Source organism: Homalodisca vitripennis, chromosome 8 (assembly GCF_021130785.1).
Source record: "Homalodisca vitripennis isolate AUS2020 chromosome 8, UT_GWSS_2.1, whole genome shotgun sequence".
Classification (NCBI taxonomy): domain Eukaryota; kingdom Metazoa; phylum Arthropoda; class Insecta; order Hemiptera; family Cicadellidae; genus Homalodisca; species Homalodisca vitripennis.
In genome coordinates, this window is record NC_060214.1 from 37,718,085 (window position 1) to 37,736,079 (window position 17,995).

General features: G+C 33.4%; 1 protein-coding gene across 1 annotated transcript; it reads left to right on the forward strand.

Moving 5' to 3' along the window:
• The first annotated feature begins 208 nt into the window (after positions 1 to 208).
• On the forward strand, positions 209 to 14,043 carry LOC124367567. The gene is made up of 7 exons (XM_046824504.1): positions 209 to 261; positions 5,188 to 5,221; positions 6,426 to 6,509; positions 6,873 to 7,019; positions 7,530 to 7,676; positions 9,737 to 10,382; positions 13,905 to 14,043. The coding sequence occupies exons 4-6, from the start codon at positions 6,915 to 6,917 to the stop codon at positions 10,190 to 10,192; spliced, it is 708 nt and encodes a 235-aa protein (XP_046680460.1). The 5' UTR covers positions 209 to 261; positions 5,188 to 5,221; positions 6,426 to 6,509; positions 6,873 to 6,914; the 3' UTR covers positions 10,193 to 10,382; positions 13,905 to 14,043.
• Positions 14,044 to 17,995: the final 3,952 nt, after the last annotated feature.

The following is a 17,995-nucleotide window of genomic DNA, read 5'->3' on the forward strand; positions in this document are numbered from 1 at the left end:
ACTGAACTACTGTAATTAGATAACTTGTTGACAGCAATGCTTCAGAGACACTGATTAACTCGACAGGAATGATATACCTTTGTCCATTTGTAATTCCCCCCACCCCCCCCCCCCCCCACCCCCCCCCCCCCCCACCCCCCCCCCCCCCCACCCCCCCCCCCCCCCACCCCCCCCCCCCCCCACCCCCCCCCCCCCCCAGACCTATCTATGGAGGACGAAGAGAGTTCCAAATAAATCATTGTTGCTTCAGCCTGCAGAAGGGTATTTATTTTATGTGTTCCCTATTTTGTTATATAAGTCTAAAAAATAAACATTAAATGAAGAATTGGCGGATCCTACAGTTTACAATTTATTATGGATTTGATTTTATAATTCGTAGTTCTTGTTTTATAATTAATTATTTTTTTAATCACTTGATTTTAAATAGAATACTTCCTTCAGAAATCCAGAAGTTTGATTTATTTTTTATGGTCATATACACTTTGCACACATTTTTAATTGTATGCTTTTTATTTTGTGATGATTGTTTTATGTATGTATTGTGTTGTGTATTTTTAACTGTGATTTTTATTGATTTATAATTTATAACATTAAAGAAGCCATCCTTCTCTAATGATGAAGTTATAAATCCTTGAAAACATTTCACCATAACATATAGATCCAAATTTATGGATTGTTAACAGAAGACAATTATCCTACTATAATTATTGATTTGTTATTGTAATCAGTGTATATTGTGTTTGTTGTAGTGTATATTAGTTACATATATGTCACTCCATCACTTTTAATTTTAGATTATGAGTTAAAATTGTTCCTTATTTTGTACCTGCTAATATCATTGGCCATGAGATAATGAAAGGGGACTATATGAAAGATATTAATGTATTTATGACTATGTGAAATGGCCCTTATAAGAATAAAACTTCAGGATCGGTGTCTGTACATTGCAGGTATTTATAGAAACCAAGGCAACCTAGAGGAATCCCTTGAGATTATATCCCAATGCATTACAAGTGGTACCGATATGGAGGTGTCCGATAATTGTTATGGGGGACATCAACATAGACTGCCTAAACGTTAACAGAGACAAACATGCTGTTGGAGGATATAATGCAGAAGCTGTGGTATGTTCAGAATTTATCTTCCATCCACTCGCATAACACCTTTTTCACAATCATCAATAGATTGTGTGTGTACTAATGTAGAAGATGAAACAATAACAGTGGAAGTTTTGGATGAGGGGATCTCTGACCATACGGCACAGCTTGTACGCTACACCACCACCAGCAGGTAAAACCAACAAGCCCAGATGACTGAAAAACGACAATTTTCTGAAAGGAACATGAGGGATATTAAAAATAAAACCTACAACAAGAGTCATGGGAAGATCTGATTACTGCTATAGATGCAGACACAGCCTACAATTTGTTTAGTAACACCTTGGGAATGATAATAAATTCTGCTTGCCCACATAAAAAAAATCTAGAGTAAAAGGAAAAAGGAGAAATAAAATAACAGATGCTGAGGCTGAAAGACTACGTAAAGTTTTTTTACAAGCACAGATTGTATACAACACTACTGGTCAATTCATTCATAAGCAAGACACTGCCTCTAAAAAGAAAGGCCTATGATTTAAGACTTAAAGAGTTAAGGCGTAAAGAAGTAACAGACAAAATTCTTCATGCAGAAAATAAGTCAAAGGCCTTCTGGCAGTAGTAAATAATGAAAGGAAAACAAAAATATCAACATAGTCCGAAGGAATTAATGGATCCGGTATTAGGGAAAAAATTACTGACTCTACCCAGATCGCTGATTACCTAAATTCTAGGTTTGTTACAGCGGCCAGACAAGGCTCTAGAGGCTAATCCAAAACCACCCCTACTTGTACCTGCTCAGAATAATTTTCCACCCTTAACACTCTTTCCTACCACTTTCAGGAACGAAGTAATAAAGATCATATCTTCTTTAAAAACAAAATGTTCTTATGGAATTGACTTGGTATCATTCGAAGCTGCTGAAATTTTGTGTAATGGAACTGACGGACCCAATAACTCTACTGATAAACCGATCAATTCGCAGAAGGGAGGTTTCCAACAAGGCTTAAATTGGCGAGGGTTATTCCCCTTTTCAAGCAGGGTAGCACCTCTGATGCTAGTAATTATCGACCAATATCGCTGATATCAACAATATCTAAAGTTTTTGAAAAGGTGGCCCTGACCTCGTCTTGTTACTCACCTCCTGGAAAATAATTTACTAACTAGTCAGCAACATGGTTTTATCAAAGGACGTTCTACATCAAACCGCTATAGTTAGTCTAATAGAACACATTATTGATCAACTTGAAAATGGCAATACCTGTGCATCTGTTTTATTAGACTTTAGTAAAGCATTTGACAGCCTTGATCATAAACAACTCCTAACAAAACTGAAAGCTCTTGGAAATTTCTGGAATTTCAGCGAGTTGGTTTGACAGCTATTTGACTGATAGACAACAACTGGTTCAGCTGGTTCATTCGGACAATGGTATGACTCGTTCGGTGAGATCTAGCCTGCTAACAAACTCGAGAGGCGTACCTCAAGGCTCTGTATTGGGGCCTGTTTTATTTGTACTTTTTACAAATGACCTGCCTAAGTATCTGCAAGAATTTGCTACCACTATTATGTACGCGGATGATACTGTGCTTTTATTAAGTAACAAGGAAACAGAGCCACTTGAAGTGTCAACGTACATAGCACTGAATGTAGCCACTCAGTACTGCCATCAGAACAGGCCTGGTACTAAATGAAACAAAATCGCAACATTTAATAATGGGAAGACGAAAGCTTGAAGCGGGAACTCTACCTAACATAGATAGAGTAGAAGCTGCCAAGTATCTAGGTGTTATAATTGACACAAGTCTTAATTGGACCTCTCATGTTGACAGTCTCTGCAGGAAGCTAAGTTCTGGACTTTATGTAATCCGAAGAATAAAGACAATTAGTGATGTGCAGACGGCAAAAACTGCTTATTATGCACTTTTTGAAACACATCTTCGGTATGGTATTTTAGTTTGGGGTATATCTAGTTCGTCAAATATACAAAGAACCCTAATCTTACAAAAGAAGTGCATACGAACACAAAGCTGGGTTGCAGCTCTAGAGACAGTTGTAGAGCTGCTTTTGTTGATCACTCAATTCTAACTGTAGTATCACTCTATATACTCAGTTGTAATAACTTTATGCCCATGAGAATAACTTCACCCCGTGGCCGTGTATGTACACCAACACAACACTCGCTATGCTGCAGACTTCGCTCTTCCCCAACACCATTCTGCTCAATTTGAAGAAAAGCCATCCTATATCCTATATGGGAGCGAAGTTGTTCAACTGCCTGCCTGCTGACATCAAGTCCCAAGAAAACATAAAGAAAACATTAAAGACCTGGCTGTTGAAACACCCATTCTATTCCCATACATGAATTTTTATCTTGGAGAACTTTTGACATAAACATGTAATAATATTGACACAAGTAATATTTGTTCTTATAATGTGATGTTTAATATTTTTGACGTTAATGCCATTCTCTATGATTGTTGCAAATAAAGTACATTGTCTATTGTCTATTGTCTATTGCGAGACAATCTTTTGGTCAGATGTGACAAAGATTTTTTCATAGGTACTAGAGAAAAACTGATTCCAGTTTAAAGCAATTCTGTTAAAATCATTAAAAGTCATAACTTTGTTATTTATTGGCAAGTAAAAAAAATAATTTTTGTCTTTCTTTCAAAAATGTTCTACTTATATTTTTCTATAAGAAAACCAGTAGAGATTAAAATAATAAGAATAAATTATCATGATAACATTTATTCTTATTATTTTAATCTCTACTTGTTTTCTTATAAAATAATTTTAATAAAATTCAAACACAATTATTACAGCATGTTAATAAATTTGCATCAAGTTCTCTCCAAATATAAAAAAAACCTACAACATATTTTCCAAAAAGTTTCACTTTTCTACATAGTTGACTGGCCAATTTGATCATCAGCTTTCTCCACTGCTAGTGACTGATTATAAAAGAAAACCAAGAATACTCAACATCTCTACTAGTTTGTAAAATTATTTTCCAATATAAAAAAATGTATAGAGTATTAATTAAATTAGTTTGAAAAATTTTATTTTCAAGCATTAGTTATTCATTGACGACTACTCAAAATATATCTTAAGTCAAAGCTGGTCAACATTGGAGCTCAAAATAGAAAACCAACTTGAGTTTAATGAGTATTTTATTCAGTAATGATTGGTATATTGTTAAATCCTGTCCAATTGATTAGGTGTGTAACTTGGAGTAAACTCATTCTTCCTGTAATAAGCTTCAAAATGCTGAGCAATCTGTGCTTTTGTAAGTTTTTCTGGTTTTTGTTTTGGATTATATTTCCAGCGGGCCGTAGTTGAGCCTGATCAAGAAATACATGTTTAGGTCTGAGAAGCAGACTTCAGTCAAAACAGTTGTTGGGCTTAATTTTTGTAAAACTTAAATCTATTCAAAGTTGTAAGCATTTCTCTAAAGAGAATAAAAAGTAATTCTAAAGAATTATCCTGAAAATATATTAACTAACCTGAGATCCAAGAAAATTTTTTGGTAAAAACTATACCAAACTCAGCCTACAATATTCTTATTAAAATGAGACGTAGATTAGTAACAGTACTAGTAGTACATAGTTTTTTAGGTAGTAATATTATAGCAAGTGAACTCAAATTATCAAACAGAAATAAAAAAATTAACACTAATCACCAACAGAAACATGACACAACATTCACAATTTTATTCATAAAAAACCACCAACTACACCAATGTTGTCAGCTACTCACAGCGTTGTAAGAAAATTTTCATGCAACAATGTAAATTCACAGAGGAGAATAAATATATTCTTTGTCTTATTCCAAATATCAAGGTTAAAACAGCGTTGAGAAAGCTTGATGCTAGATTAACAAGTTAAGAGAAATAAACGCATACTATAATAAAGCTATATTGGTGTCAAAAGCCAATTGTACAAGAGCCGAAGAAAAAGGGTTAATAAATCTTTTTCTACCAAAAACTAATTAAAATCTAAGTTAACAAATTCATCACTTGTTGAAGTAATTAAAATGAATTGTAACAACAAGCATTAATTACATTTTGTTGTAATATATGTTTATTTTTTTCAGAATTAGCTGTAATCGCACAGCCGAAGAGAAAGAGGTGAGTGGTATGATAAACATGAAGGGGGGAAAATTCTGGTTATGTAAAATTCTCCAATCAATAGTTCCTCCAATTAATTGCTTGCATTTAATTTCATTAAATAAGAAGACTAATAGAAGAACTAATACAGGACGAAGCCTTTAAGAATTAACCACCAAGAAAAAGCATGGAAAACAAGTTTTTATATCTCTTTTTACCAGTTGTAAAAAATGTTATTACTTAAAATAATTTTCAGCTAATGAGATAGTGTTGGCATGTCTCAATTTGTTGTAGTAGTTTTTTTTATATTTTGTTGCCTCTATAATAAAGATGTTTTTAATTTTATTTCAATTGTTATTTTTATTTAGGAATAATATTGCAAAAATAATCAATAATAAAAACACACGTACCGACTAATTGATAAATAATTTTTTCCAAAACAGTACAAAATATTTTTCTTACGTAATTTTATTTTAAATCAAAGTTATTGAAGAAGAATAATACATTTTCCATCCGTTATTTCCACAGGTGGAAGCATTAATTGATTAATTATAGTTTTTATACAATTATATAATTAATGAAAATTATTAGATTGTAAATGGTCAAAAGCAAATATCCTTATTGTATTTCATATTTTGGTTGATTATGAGCTGGTTTAACTGGCTGCCATCTTGATTTTAGTTCACTAATAACAATGTCATATTACAAAACATCTTTACGCCCTTATTTTTAGTCTTAGTGTGATGGAAAATCATTTTAGATATAACTAATACGCATCAAAACTTTTTTAGTTTTTTCTATACAATTATTGGTTTTTTCTAAAAAAAAGAAATCCCACCCTTTTTAGTACTTTATAGTTTTTTAAATACTCAAAAATACTCAATGTACGAGAAATAAAACAGAAGACTATTGGGTGCGTATCTTCAAAATAAAATATCAATTATAATTCTTCAACAACAAAAATAAAGGAGTGAAAGTTTTTAATATTGATCTTATAGCGTAAACTCAAGGTTGTTTTCTCTACAGCTGGGTACTTAAGAGTACTTGGTTGTTCTTAATTCAATTCTATAAGAATACTAAATCTATATCATAGATATATAGAAGATTTTTCATCTGAATATTAATGATTATAATTTGTTTAATACAATATTGGTTATCTGTAGGGTTAGTATATTCTAACTTTACTTGTTGACACAGTGTTTTAAACTGTACATGTTGTTCACAGGGGAGACTTGTTGGTACTGCTCAAACAGAAGAAGTAGTAGATATTCCTTTTGAGACGGTTTACTGCCAGGAAATCTTTCAGAAGGTAAGATGAAATACTTTACTGAGTATCTGTTACACATTTTACTCCTTGTTTTTCTATATAGTGATATTTCAATTAATGTTTTATATGTTTGGTACTAAAAACTTTAGTTTTAGTTATGATTCATTCCTCCAAAAAGCCGTAACTGTGCATCAAACTGGGCTTTTGGATGATCATTTTCAATCTCAAGTGATAGTGATGATACAATGTGATGCATCATGGCATATTCAAGATTCCACAATGAGATGATCAGATTTTATGGCAAGTTATTATGCATGGTGAGATTATGTTTCTGGCTTCAATACGAGTTCTGTGACAGTCTTGAAACCTGTGAGTGTCCGTCTCCAATATGTATGTTTGTTTCAGGTGGAAATAAAAGTTGAGAATATCGAGGATTGTGAGCCAGACATGACTATTACATCTCAACCTGAAGAAGACAATGTATTTATTGAGCCGGAAGTTTTAACATACCCCAGCAAGAAGACTTCCTCCCATGGACTGAATTCGGTTCCTGTAAGTTGCTTCGTTCGATTTTTCCTTGATTGTGCTAGTTAAACAAGAGATGACCTATTTAATGTTATAAATTAGGCATGACAAAAATGATTGCTCGGATTGCTACCTGTTGAGTGAGAGACTCAGGTAGCAAATGTGTTTGAACATTACTGCGGTATGCCCAGGCTGCCTTGAAGTGAATTTATCGACACTCACTTGCTCCAATGTGGTTGTAAGTGATGAATTAATGCCTCTGTTATAACCGAAGAATATATCTATTTCAAATAAATTTATATGTTAAACCTTTTTGTACTTCAAGACCCTGGGATTTTGGATGATCATATTCAATCTTAAGTGATAGTGATGATCCAATGTGATGCATCATGGCATATTGAAGATTCCACGATGGGATGATCAGATTTCATACCAATTTATTGTGCATGGTGAGATTATATTTCTGGCTTCAATATGAGTTCTGGGACAGTCTTGAATCCTGTGAGTGTCCGTTTCTAATACGTATGTTTGTTTCAGGTGGAAATAAAAGTTGAGAATATCGAAGATTGTGAGCCAGACATGACTATTACATCTCAACCTGAAGAAGACAATGTATTTATTGAGCCGGAAGTTTTAACATACCCCAGCAAGAAGACTTCCTCCCATGGACTGAATTCGGTTCCTGTAAGTTGCTTTCGTTCGTTTTTTCCTTGATTGTGCTAGTTAAACAAGAGATGACCTATTTAATGTTATAAATTAGGCATGACAAAAATGATTGCTCGGATTGCTACCTGTTGAGTGAGAGACTCAGGTAGCAAATGTTTGAACATTACTGCGGTATGCCCAGGCTGCCTTGAAGTGAATTTATCGACACTCACTTGCTCCGATGTGGTTGTAAGTGATGAATTAATGCCTGTGTTATAACCGAAGAATATATCTATTTCAAATAAATTTATACGTTAAACCTTTTTTGTTCTTCAAGGCCCTTATTTTTAGCTGTAGAATTATGGAATTTTTCTCATTTTGAGTATATAATTAATACACATTTCCTAGCTTTTTAGTTTTTTTAAATATTTTTATGGGTCATTCAGAAAAAATCTCAAATTTTGTTGTACAATGCAACACAATCAAAAATAAGGGCTTGAAACTGCATGACGTTTAAAATGATTCTTAACCCTTATAAGTCAAAATAGCGTTGATGGCCGGCGGCTACAATAATTAGCCGTGATCATAATGGCGTTCGTGGCCGACGGCTACAATAGGTACAATAGGCCGTCCATTATTTCCGGTTTACTGGCCAATAAACTTTCCAAATGCCACCAACCATGATATTTTCTTGTTTGGGGTTAGGTGGGCTTCATGAGTAAATGCAAACACTGCCGTTTCTTGCATCATTTCTCTTATTAATAAATCTATGCATTTCGATGAAATCATCTGTCTTACTACAACGGCGTTGTGGTGTATAGGTTAAAGTTGTTGTGGTTATATTTTGTTGATGCAATTCAGTAATTTTGTGCGATGTTATAGGTATTTCTGAGTATTTGCAGTGAACTATTAAGTGTAAATATGAGCTAAAGAACGAGAGGCAAATCACCTACAAGTGAAAACACTGTAGTAAACAATTTACTTGCTAGTGGTACTGGTGTTCAGTTTATTGACGGTGTTGGAAATCACAAATGCTAAAGAAACTTTTTATTAACCAAACAATGTAAATATGCCTAATAATAATAATTTTAAAACTTTTTAATTACTAACAGTGTTTTGTGTTTATATTGTATGGATTCTTGTGAGTTGTATGAAGAAAAAAGATGTTTTGTGTATAAACTGAAGACAAGACTAGCTTTTCTACAATTTTTCACAAATAAGCCGCAGTTGCAGATTTTGAATAATTCGTGCCTAATTCACTTCTATTATTGTTAAGCACTTTAAAATTGGCATGTTTGTTGTAAATAATATGTAGTTTTAGAAAATATGTGTTTACTTGGGTGCAAAAACAATCTTTTGAATTTTTTATGAGGTGTTAAAACCAAAAAAAGTAAATTACACTTACAAATTTTACATACAAACATGTATGTAAAAAATATTTTTTTATTTTATATGACCAACCTTATAGTTTCCTGTTAAAGCCTATAATTTTACAAACAAATTAAAAAAAGAATTATCAGTTTTTACTAAGCAATATGGAAGTTACAGCTTATTTACTAAAACTATGCAAAAAGGAACAAAAATAGCCTGGCCTTCAAGGTCCCTGAGCAATATCAGGAGCTGGCCTCTGAGACTAGTGCAACTCAATTGGTCATTGGCCTTAAAAGGGTTAAAGGGAAAAATGAAAAGAGTTTTACTACAGTTGGCTTTTAATGATATAGAGTTAGAAGATGCTATTGGGTTCAGGGACATTCAAAGAGGGGAACGACTGGGGGCAAGCTGCCCCTGGTGCAGTGGTTTATAGGCTGTAGGAGGGGGCACCGTGGCCTTGGGCTGATAACACAGCAACAAGCATGGTAACAACACAGCCGCAATATACATTTACTTGTACTATAATATGGAATTGAAATATGTGCCTTAATAAGATTTATATTGTTATAATTAATTGTAGAAATGATAACGTTAATATGTTTACTTCTTGTATTTAAGTTAGTGGGGGGAGGGGGACGCTGAGGCTATGATTGCCCCTGGCGTTACTAACCCTAGGAACGGCCCTGGGAAGTTAAATGAAAAACTAAAATAATTGAATATTGTTTTAGGTAATTATGGAGTCTGTGATCGGTACTGAGAAAAAGTCCAGCAGTCGCAAAACCTGTGCCATGACCGGTTGTGAAGTCAACCAAGCCCGTTCTCCTGGTGTGCATTTTTTTAAATTCCCTGTTTCCAGACAAGAGATTTGTGAGCAGTGGGTGGCCAGCTGTGGGAACGAAGCTCTCGGTTCTCTAACTAAAGCGGCACTTCGAGCCAAATTAGTGTGTGAAAAACACTTCACAAATGATAGTTTCACGAGCACTCTAAAGACAAGGCTAAAAATAAATGCAATCCCGACAACTGTGGAAACTTGTTCTTCTCCAACAACACCTTTATTAGAAGAAGTGACCTCGTTGCCGCAATCTTTGAAAGAAACGCCGTTTACCCCTCCTGTGTGTAGGACAGAATCCAAAAACCAAGAGTTCTCTTCAAGACCCATGCACTCCACTGTACAAAATGTATAGAAGGGTAAAAAAACGGAGACTAATGCCAAAAAAAACTGATTCATCTGGAAAACAAAAAGTTTTTAAAAAACTGCACATGAAATTAAACTCAAAGAAGTTAAAACAGGCTCTAGAGAGAAGGAAGGAAAAGCCCCAGAATGCATCAAGCGATGTAGTATTACAGGCGCTACAATCCTGTCCGCCAGAAAAGGTAGTAACTTTTTTTGTGTCCACACAAATTTTACGTAGAGTTGGAGTACACTGTAGTATTTGTTCTTAGACTAATCATAATTAAAACTAGTTGTGTTACTATGGGAGAGATGAGGGGGATAGAACTCTCCAAGAGTTCTAAAAAAATTTTCTGAAGTACAGAAGTCAAACTTTTTCTTAGAATTAGGTCTATCTAGTTTTAAAACATTTATATTTTATTGAAATTCATGCCATACACCCACACCCACATGGTGTGAAGTGTTTTTAAATCAGATTCATCCCCTCAAAGCCAAGTCTTAGTTACACTACTGGTTTTAGTCATATTTAGTGTTGTTTGTAACATTTTATCAGAAGTATTTGTTTTTCAGATTAGTCCATTTCTGTTTTTAAACATTACATGTTTTTGTACCTTGCATTTTTTGTGATTTTTGTAAATTCATATAGTTTTGAATCGTAGTGTTTAAAAAAAATAAACCGGGTCTTTAATATCATCTGGCCTACCCTGGGGCAACATTAGACATAATATGGCAGATTTTACTGTAGATAGAATAAATATGAAAGGTTTTAATGTAATTTAAAACATTTTTCCTTTACTGCTGTATAGTATTTAAATTTTGTTTTCAAAAAAGGAGAAATCATGTATACAGCCAGATTATGAATACTGAATTTTATATTTGCAGGCTAAATATTAATGTAAAATTACATTGGTATTTTCATTTTAATATAGTTTTCAATTGTTAAAACTAAAAATTTAAAATAGTGGTATACCATTTCTTAACCATATATTTGTACGTATTGCATATTTTTTAGATCAACATAACAGTAACATAACATAATAGTATTGTGATTGGCGTAAAAGCGGAATTTTGATTCATTTGGATTACCTCAATCCATCAAAATATTTCATGGATATAAACAAATTTATATTTATAAATATGGATATTATAATATTTTATGAAAAGACAGATCAAATTTGAAGAAAATGTGACAAAATTAGCAGACCAAACTTGATCAACTTTACTCACATTGTCAGATTTCAATAACCCAAATCAAACCATGTCATGTAATTTTTGGTGTTGAGGTGTTTTCTTTTAAAATATAAGGGCTATTTAGAAAGTAAGGAACGTTTTGGAATAAAAAAAAAACAATTAAAAGAAAAACATTTATTGTATACTTGTGAAAGAGGGACTAAAATACTACTTTTCTACATAGTCACCATACAAATTCAGGCACTTATCATAGCGGGAGACTAGCTTTGGAATTCCTGTGTCATAGAACTCTGCTGCCTGTGATCTCAGCCACTCAGTGATGTGTATCTGGAGCTCCTCATTGTCGTCAAAACACTGTGTTGCTAGCCAGGTTTTCATTTTCGGGAACAAGTGAAAATCACTTGGAGAAAGAGTAGGACTGTAGGGGGCATAAGGAAAAACTTACGAGTTCAAGAATTCTTGCGTATAGTTTGCCGTGTGAGGTTGGGCATTGTTATGCAAAAGAAAAATGTTTGTTGATAATTTTCCTTAGCACTTGTTTCCTAAGGTTTTGCAATGTTTGGCAGTACCGCTCAGAATTTATCGTTAAACCACTCTCGAGAAAATCAATAAGAACAGAACAACACTGCCTCTCCCAGAACACTATTGCCATCTTCCTGGTCAACTAAGTTTGCAGACATTCTTTGGTTTTTTTAGAAGATGTTGTGTGCCCCCATTTCATGAACTGTAATTTTGTCTCTCAATTAATGTTTTTCATCCAGGTTTTGTCTCCTGTTACGATTTTATCCAATAGTGCATCACCATGACTGTGGTAGGCCTCTAAAACCGTCAAAAGCTGCCCCAAATCGTTGTTATTTATGGTGATCTGTAAGTATTTTTGGCACTCATCTTGCATCTTGCACAAAAAACTTCTGTGAAACAATTTCAAACAATAAAATCCAAAACTTGTGGGAAACATAAATTTTTCATAAATCCAGATCATCAATCACAATTCTGGGATATCCACTCTTCTCTTCATTATAAACATATGTTGTGATAAGTTATAAACTGAATCCTCCACTTCCGGACAGAACTTTCAGTCATTACGTTGTTCCCGTACACTTCACACATTTCTTAACGAATTTCTATAGGTTTTAATTTTTTTTGCCAACCATAAACTAATCACAGATTTCACTTCATAACTGGCGGGATTTTCAATTGCAGCAATTTAAAAATAAAGAAAAGGGCAGCACGGAGATGTTTCCGTTGTCACGATTGGGTGCAGACTGAGGTGCTGAATACGAGAACTTCAATATATACATGATTAGTGCATGCCTGGTGGCATCAGGTGGAAACGTTCCTTACTTTCTGAATAGCCCTCGTAATAACAGAGTGGTTGTTTTAAATGTGAGTATGTAGAGATGGAATAACTCATGTAGGTTGTGAGCACATTTCATATGTATAGTTGTTACCAAATAAACATAAACTCCAATACTAGGTATAGTTAGTTTGTGAAAGCTAATAATACAGGTCAAAATGATAAAAAGATATGATGATTTTTTTGTGGTACTCCAAGGATCAAGCGTTTAATTTATTTACATTAAATGTAAACAGTTTAACAAATTAGTACTTTATCAAAACCTCTAAAAAGAACATTTATACCTTTAGATGTACTGCATAGAAACATGTATTTTAAACAACTAACAACAAAGTGACAATAGAATAGAAACATTTTTTATTTCCAAAAACATATACACATAGATATTAGATTGATTTACATTTGATAAATAGTAAATTACAGTACCCTTTTACTATACTTACTAAGTGGCGATAAAATATAACAGTTTAATTTTAAGTATAATGGTTGGATAATATTATTTATATAATTTAAGTAAACTATTTATTACATATTAACATATATTCTGAAATGGAAATTAGCCTACATGGGCAAGCAGCCTGTGCGTAGGCTAAATAATATATAATATTTAATATAATAAGCAATATAACACTAATCTGGGGAATTTCTTATTAGTTTTTTTGAGAATACTCACATCAGTAAAAAAATATTTGCCACCAATTTTTGAAGCAGTATTTTCAGATTTATCACTTATAATTTAGAAACTAAATGGACAGACCACTCCCTGCTTAACTGTTTGAGAATCTAATAATTATACAATTTGTTATTTTCTAATTATTATTGTTTGTAATTTGAAACTGCAAAACTGTAATGTTGAAATGTCTCATGCTAGGTATTTGGGAAACTAAAAATTCTAGCATAATAATAAAATTATTAGTATTCATCATAATCTAATCTAGCTATTTTTTATTACCTTGGTGAGCATTTTCTTCCACCAATGTTCATAAAAATGGTTGTGCATGATGAGATGATTAGATTCCGTGTGAAGTGACCTTGCATAATGAGAAGATTAGATTCTGTGCCAAGTAATGTACTAAATTGTGTTTCTGTCTTCAATATGAGTTCTGTGACAGCCTTAAATGCTGTGGTTACTGAGTCCTATACTCATCAGTAGTATACATCTGTTTGTTTGTCTTAGGTGGAAATAAAAGTAGAAGTTAGCGAGGACTATGTCAAGACTATCGCATCACAACCTGAGGAAGAAAACACAGTATTTGTTGAAAAACAACTTTTAACATACCCTAGCAAGAAGAATGACTTCCGTATAATGAATTTGGTTCCTGTAAGTAGCTTTCTTGGTTTTATATAATGTACAAGTTGTGTCTATATATATTTAAACTTGTACTATTGCCCAAATTCAAGGTACTTTGTATGACAGGAACATGTTCCTCGTCAAATCACTCTCTTCATTCTTTTTGTAAATATTCGTAAAGCAGCTATTGTGGGAAGGGCTGATTCAATGTGAATGTTGAATTTAGCTCCAGTTTACCTTCCTCTTACGTGCAGCATCTAAAATCTGACGCTGTTGCAGACTTGACTCCTGAAATCTTGAGTCATGTTCGTCTGAAGGGATCCAAAAATAATTGGTGACGAAGAACGAAGATACTCAAAATGAATCTAAGTGAAGAAGTATTCTCATTGTCTCAGCAGGTGCACAATTGAGCGCACTACAATGATGACTGACACGATCCCTAAACATGGTGGAGCAACCGAGTCTTCTACACATAAAGCATCTATGGTGGGAAGGGCTGATTCGATGTGAATGTTGAATTTAGCTCCAGTTGACCTCCATCTTATGTGCAGCATCTAAAATTTGATGCTATTGCAGACTTTACTCCTGAAATCTGAATCTCATGTCTGATGTTGAAACGATGCTGGGGGTTCGCTTTGAGCGTCTTCCGGCACTGCAACAGTTCGGTAATCCATTAAACAAACGGGGTAATCCAGTATTTTGGCGGGTATAGAATTAGGGATTCAAGTTGAGATATGTTACTGAAAACTGTGCTAACAAACAACCTATGATTGCTCAGTTGTCTTGTGGTTTTACCTGCTGTTCACGTTAACAGTTGCCAGTGTTATCCATGTTATTGCTACTGTACTTAGTGTTGTAGTTTGTGCTTAATTTATATTTCAAGATGGTAAGTGAAAAATATCTCAGTGTAAATGAAAACGTAAAACCATAATTCTTCAGAAAAAGAACAAGAGACTTGATAAAGGCGATAAGCTTACTAACCTCACAATTGGACATGGTGTCGTTTGCGCAACAATACATGACATACAGAAGAACAGTAAAAAGATTAAGTTTTTTTGCGAAAGCAGTGACAATGTGAAAAGTACCAGTAAAATATTGAAAAGGGGGAATTTCCTCATGTTGAGGATAGCCTATATACTTGGTTTCTTCAAGAACATAACAGGCATACACCAATTTCAGGGGAATTCTTAAAGAAAAGACTAAGGTATTCTATGAGAAAATAATGGAGAAAAAACAATTTCAAAGCAAATGAAAGATGGTTAAAAAAATTCAAAAAGCATTTCAGAATTCAGTTTTAAGTACGACGTGCGAAAAACTATCATGCAATGTTGCTGCAGTCGAACCATTCAAGGAAAAGTTTAAGCAAATCATGGAGACACTAGACCTAACTCCTGATCAAGTGTGTAACGCAGATGAGAGTGGTTTATTTTAGCGGCTTTTGACCAAGAATGCCTTTGCAACTTCTGTGAAGGAGGCATAAGACAATGACATATCTGGTAATGGTATTCTTGTTTTAAAGAATCTTCAAGAGATAGTATTAAAAGGTTTGGTGTAATAACACACATTTGGTACATTTTAAGCATTTTTATAGATGGTCTTCCAATAATCCGGTGTTTTCACTAATCTGGCAATGCCATGGTCTGATATCTGCCGTATTAGTGAGAGTCTATTGCATATACAGAGTTTCTGAGGCAATGGAGCTGACAGTGGGGGCCAACACCATTGTGTGGAGATACTGGGATAGTCTTCAATGTTAATATCTGTTTCGGAAATCAATTGCTCCAAATAAAAGGTGTACTGGGTGGTCTAAAGGATTTCCATACAAATTTGGTATACAAAAAAGTGCAGTGGTATCAGCATATCAGATGTGGTAAAAACCTCATAAATTGCTGGCGTCTTTGTGCGACAATCTGTATTGGGTGATATTTATTATAGTACACTGTTAAAATGTCAAACTAACCATTTATCTGTACTCAATATGTTTCGATGTATCGAGTAATGCCCAGTTTTTAAAATTTGTATTCCGTCTTCGGTATAATAATAATAAATTATGATGTTGTTATGGTCTGTCAACCGATGAATTTTCGAATTACACATTTCTCTAGTAGCATTGTATGCTTTGCTCCATAATTGTATTGTGATGTAAAAACAAACCATAAAGTAGTATACAGTTTACATTTATTAGAGTAATAATATTAATATTGATGTTTTCGTAGCAACAAGCTTTTGTTGTTTTTTATTTCCAGTATTGCTGCCAAGTTCATAAGTGTTTGACGATCGGTTGTCGACATTAGTTTATTACACAAGTAGTGTTATTTTGTGCTTTATGTAATATACTGTATTTTATTTATAACAATGAATAAAGAAAACTTTAGAGACGTGAAAACCATCTCTTACAAGTTTTAGACAAGAGTATTAGCTCAAACAAATTTAAAAAATTATACATGTGTAAAATTTTGAATGAAACTCAAAATTTTATAAAAAAGTGTCAAAATAATTTCATATTAAAAATATATTGCACTATATTTTATTTTTACCAAAAAAATATGTATTATATTCTTCAATTTATTACAGAAAAGTGTTTGCCATTTTTTTTAATTTGGTATAATCGTTATGGAGAGATAACAATAAAAAATTCAATAATGCAGTCAACACTTTTCTAGATTGATTTATAATAGGTAATGGAACAATCAAATTGAGGTTGAAAAATGTGGTAGTTTTCCTATATTTTTACTCTATTCCCTTTATAGTCATTTTCATCAAAATTGTTCCTAACCTCTATTACATTTGCTCTCACTGATGAAATAAATTTTTTTTAATATGACGTCTAGCTGTTAGGGCACTACTCAGATTTTGTTAATATTGATGTGGACTGAATTAAATATGGCTTTGACAACACCAAAGAGAATGATGAATCAGTGAGAGTTTGCCTTCAGGAAAACAGCAAAACAACTGCTGCAATGAGAGTTTGCCTCCAGGAAAACAACTGCTCTGTTACAGAGGCTTGATTTAGTCAAGAATCATTTAAAGTTTAATCGGGGTTTCTACAATGCTAGGATCTTCAATCTCAAAAAGAAGGCACTATCTGTGGATAGAGCTGTACTTATATGTACATAATTCTTCCAACTAAGATTTGTGTATATTGGAAAGTACACCACAGTAAAGTACTACCACATTGTAGTATTTAGTTTCCAAAATAGGAGTAATTCAATAAATTGATACGGTTTTCAATTCAAAAGTCACTGTTCTACTTTTGTTCTATTATCCTCTACCCCCATCACATTAAAAAACTAAATAATTTAAAATAATTCTAAACCAAATGACTTTTTGTCCAGACAGGAGAGACTCTATAGTTTCTAGGAGGGCTTCAGAGTGTGTCCTTAGTGAGGTAGCAAGTTACTCAACACTTTCAGATGTTTTGTTTGAGTTAACTCTACAAATTAATCTTATACTGTTACTTTCTTATTTATTGGTTGATCGTTGTATATATTTTGTATTGATGTTTCTTGTTGACTCAATGTCTTGTTGACTTGTTGAAATAATAAACTCATTACAATTCAAGCTGTGGTCTATTACAAGTTTTAAAATGTTAGTCACCTTTAGAATTAGTGTTTATGTTATTGTGTGTGATTAGTTAAAAACCAAATTGTTAGATTTGGTGTGTAAATCCAGGGATATGGTACGCTCGTATGTTGTGAAAGTATAACAACTGATGCTTCTTCCAGATGAAAGAATGTGACTATCCCAAAGAAGACGTGACAGACAATCAACTTGGTGAGACAGAGGAGATGCACATCGTTGACTTCAGTGAACTGGCTAGCAGTTCTTTCAATCCGTTGAAGAGACTTGATGGATTAACGGACTCAAAGGTTTCAAGTACCACAAGTAAACATATAACACGTCCTGTTTTTAAAGTCTGTCAACTCTGTGAAAATCAGTGCTTTTCAACTTACAAAGACTTAATGGATCATTATAAA

Coding starts and splice junctions, on each gene's coding strand:
- LOC124367567 (XM_046824504.1), top strand. CDS start 6,915: ATGACTATTACATCTCAACCTGAAGAAGACAATGTATTTATTGAGCCG. Junction 7,020..7,529: donor ATGGACTGAATTCGGTTCCT/GTAAGTTGCTTC, acceptor TGTTTGTTTCAG/GTGGAAATAAAAGTTGAGAA. Junction 7,677..9,736: donor ATGGACTGAATTCGGTTCCT/GTAAGTTGCTTT, acceptor ATATTGTTTTAG/GTAATTATGGAGTCTGTGAT.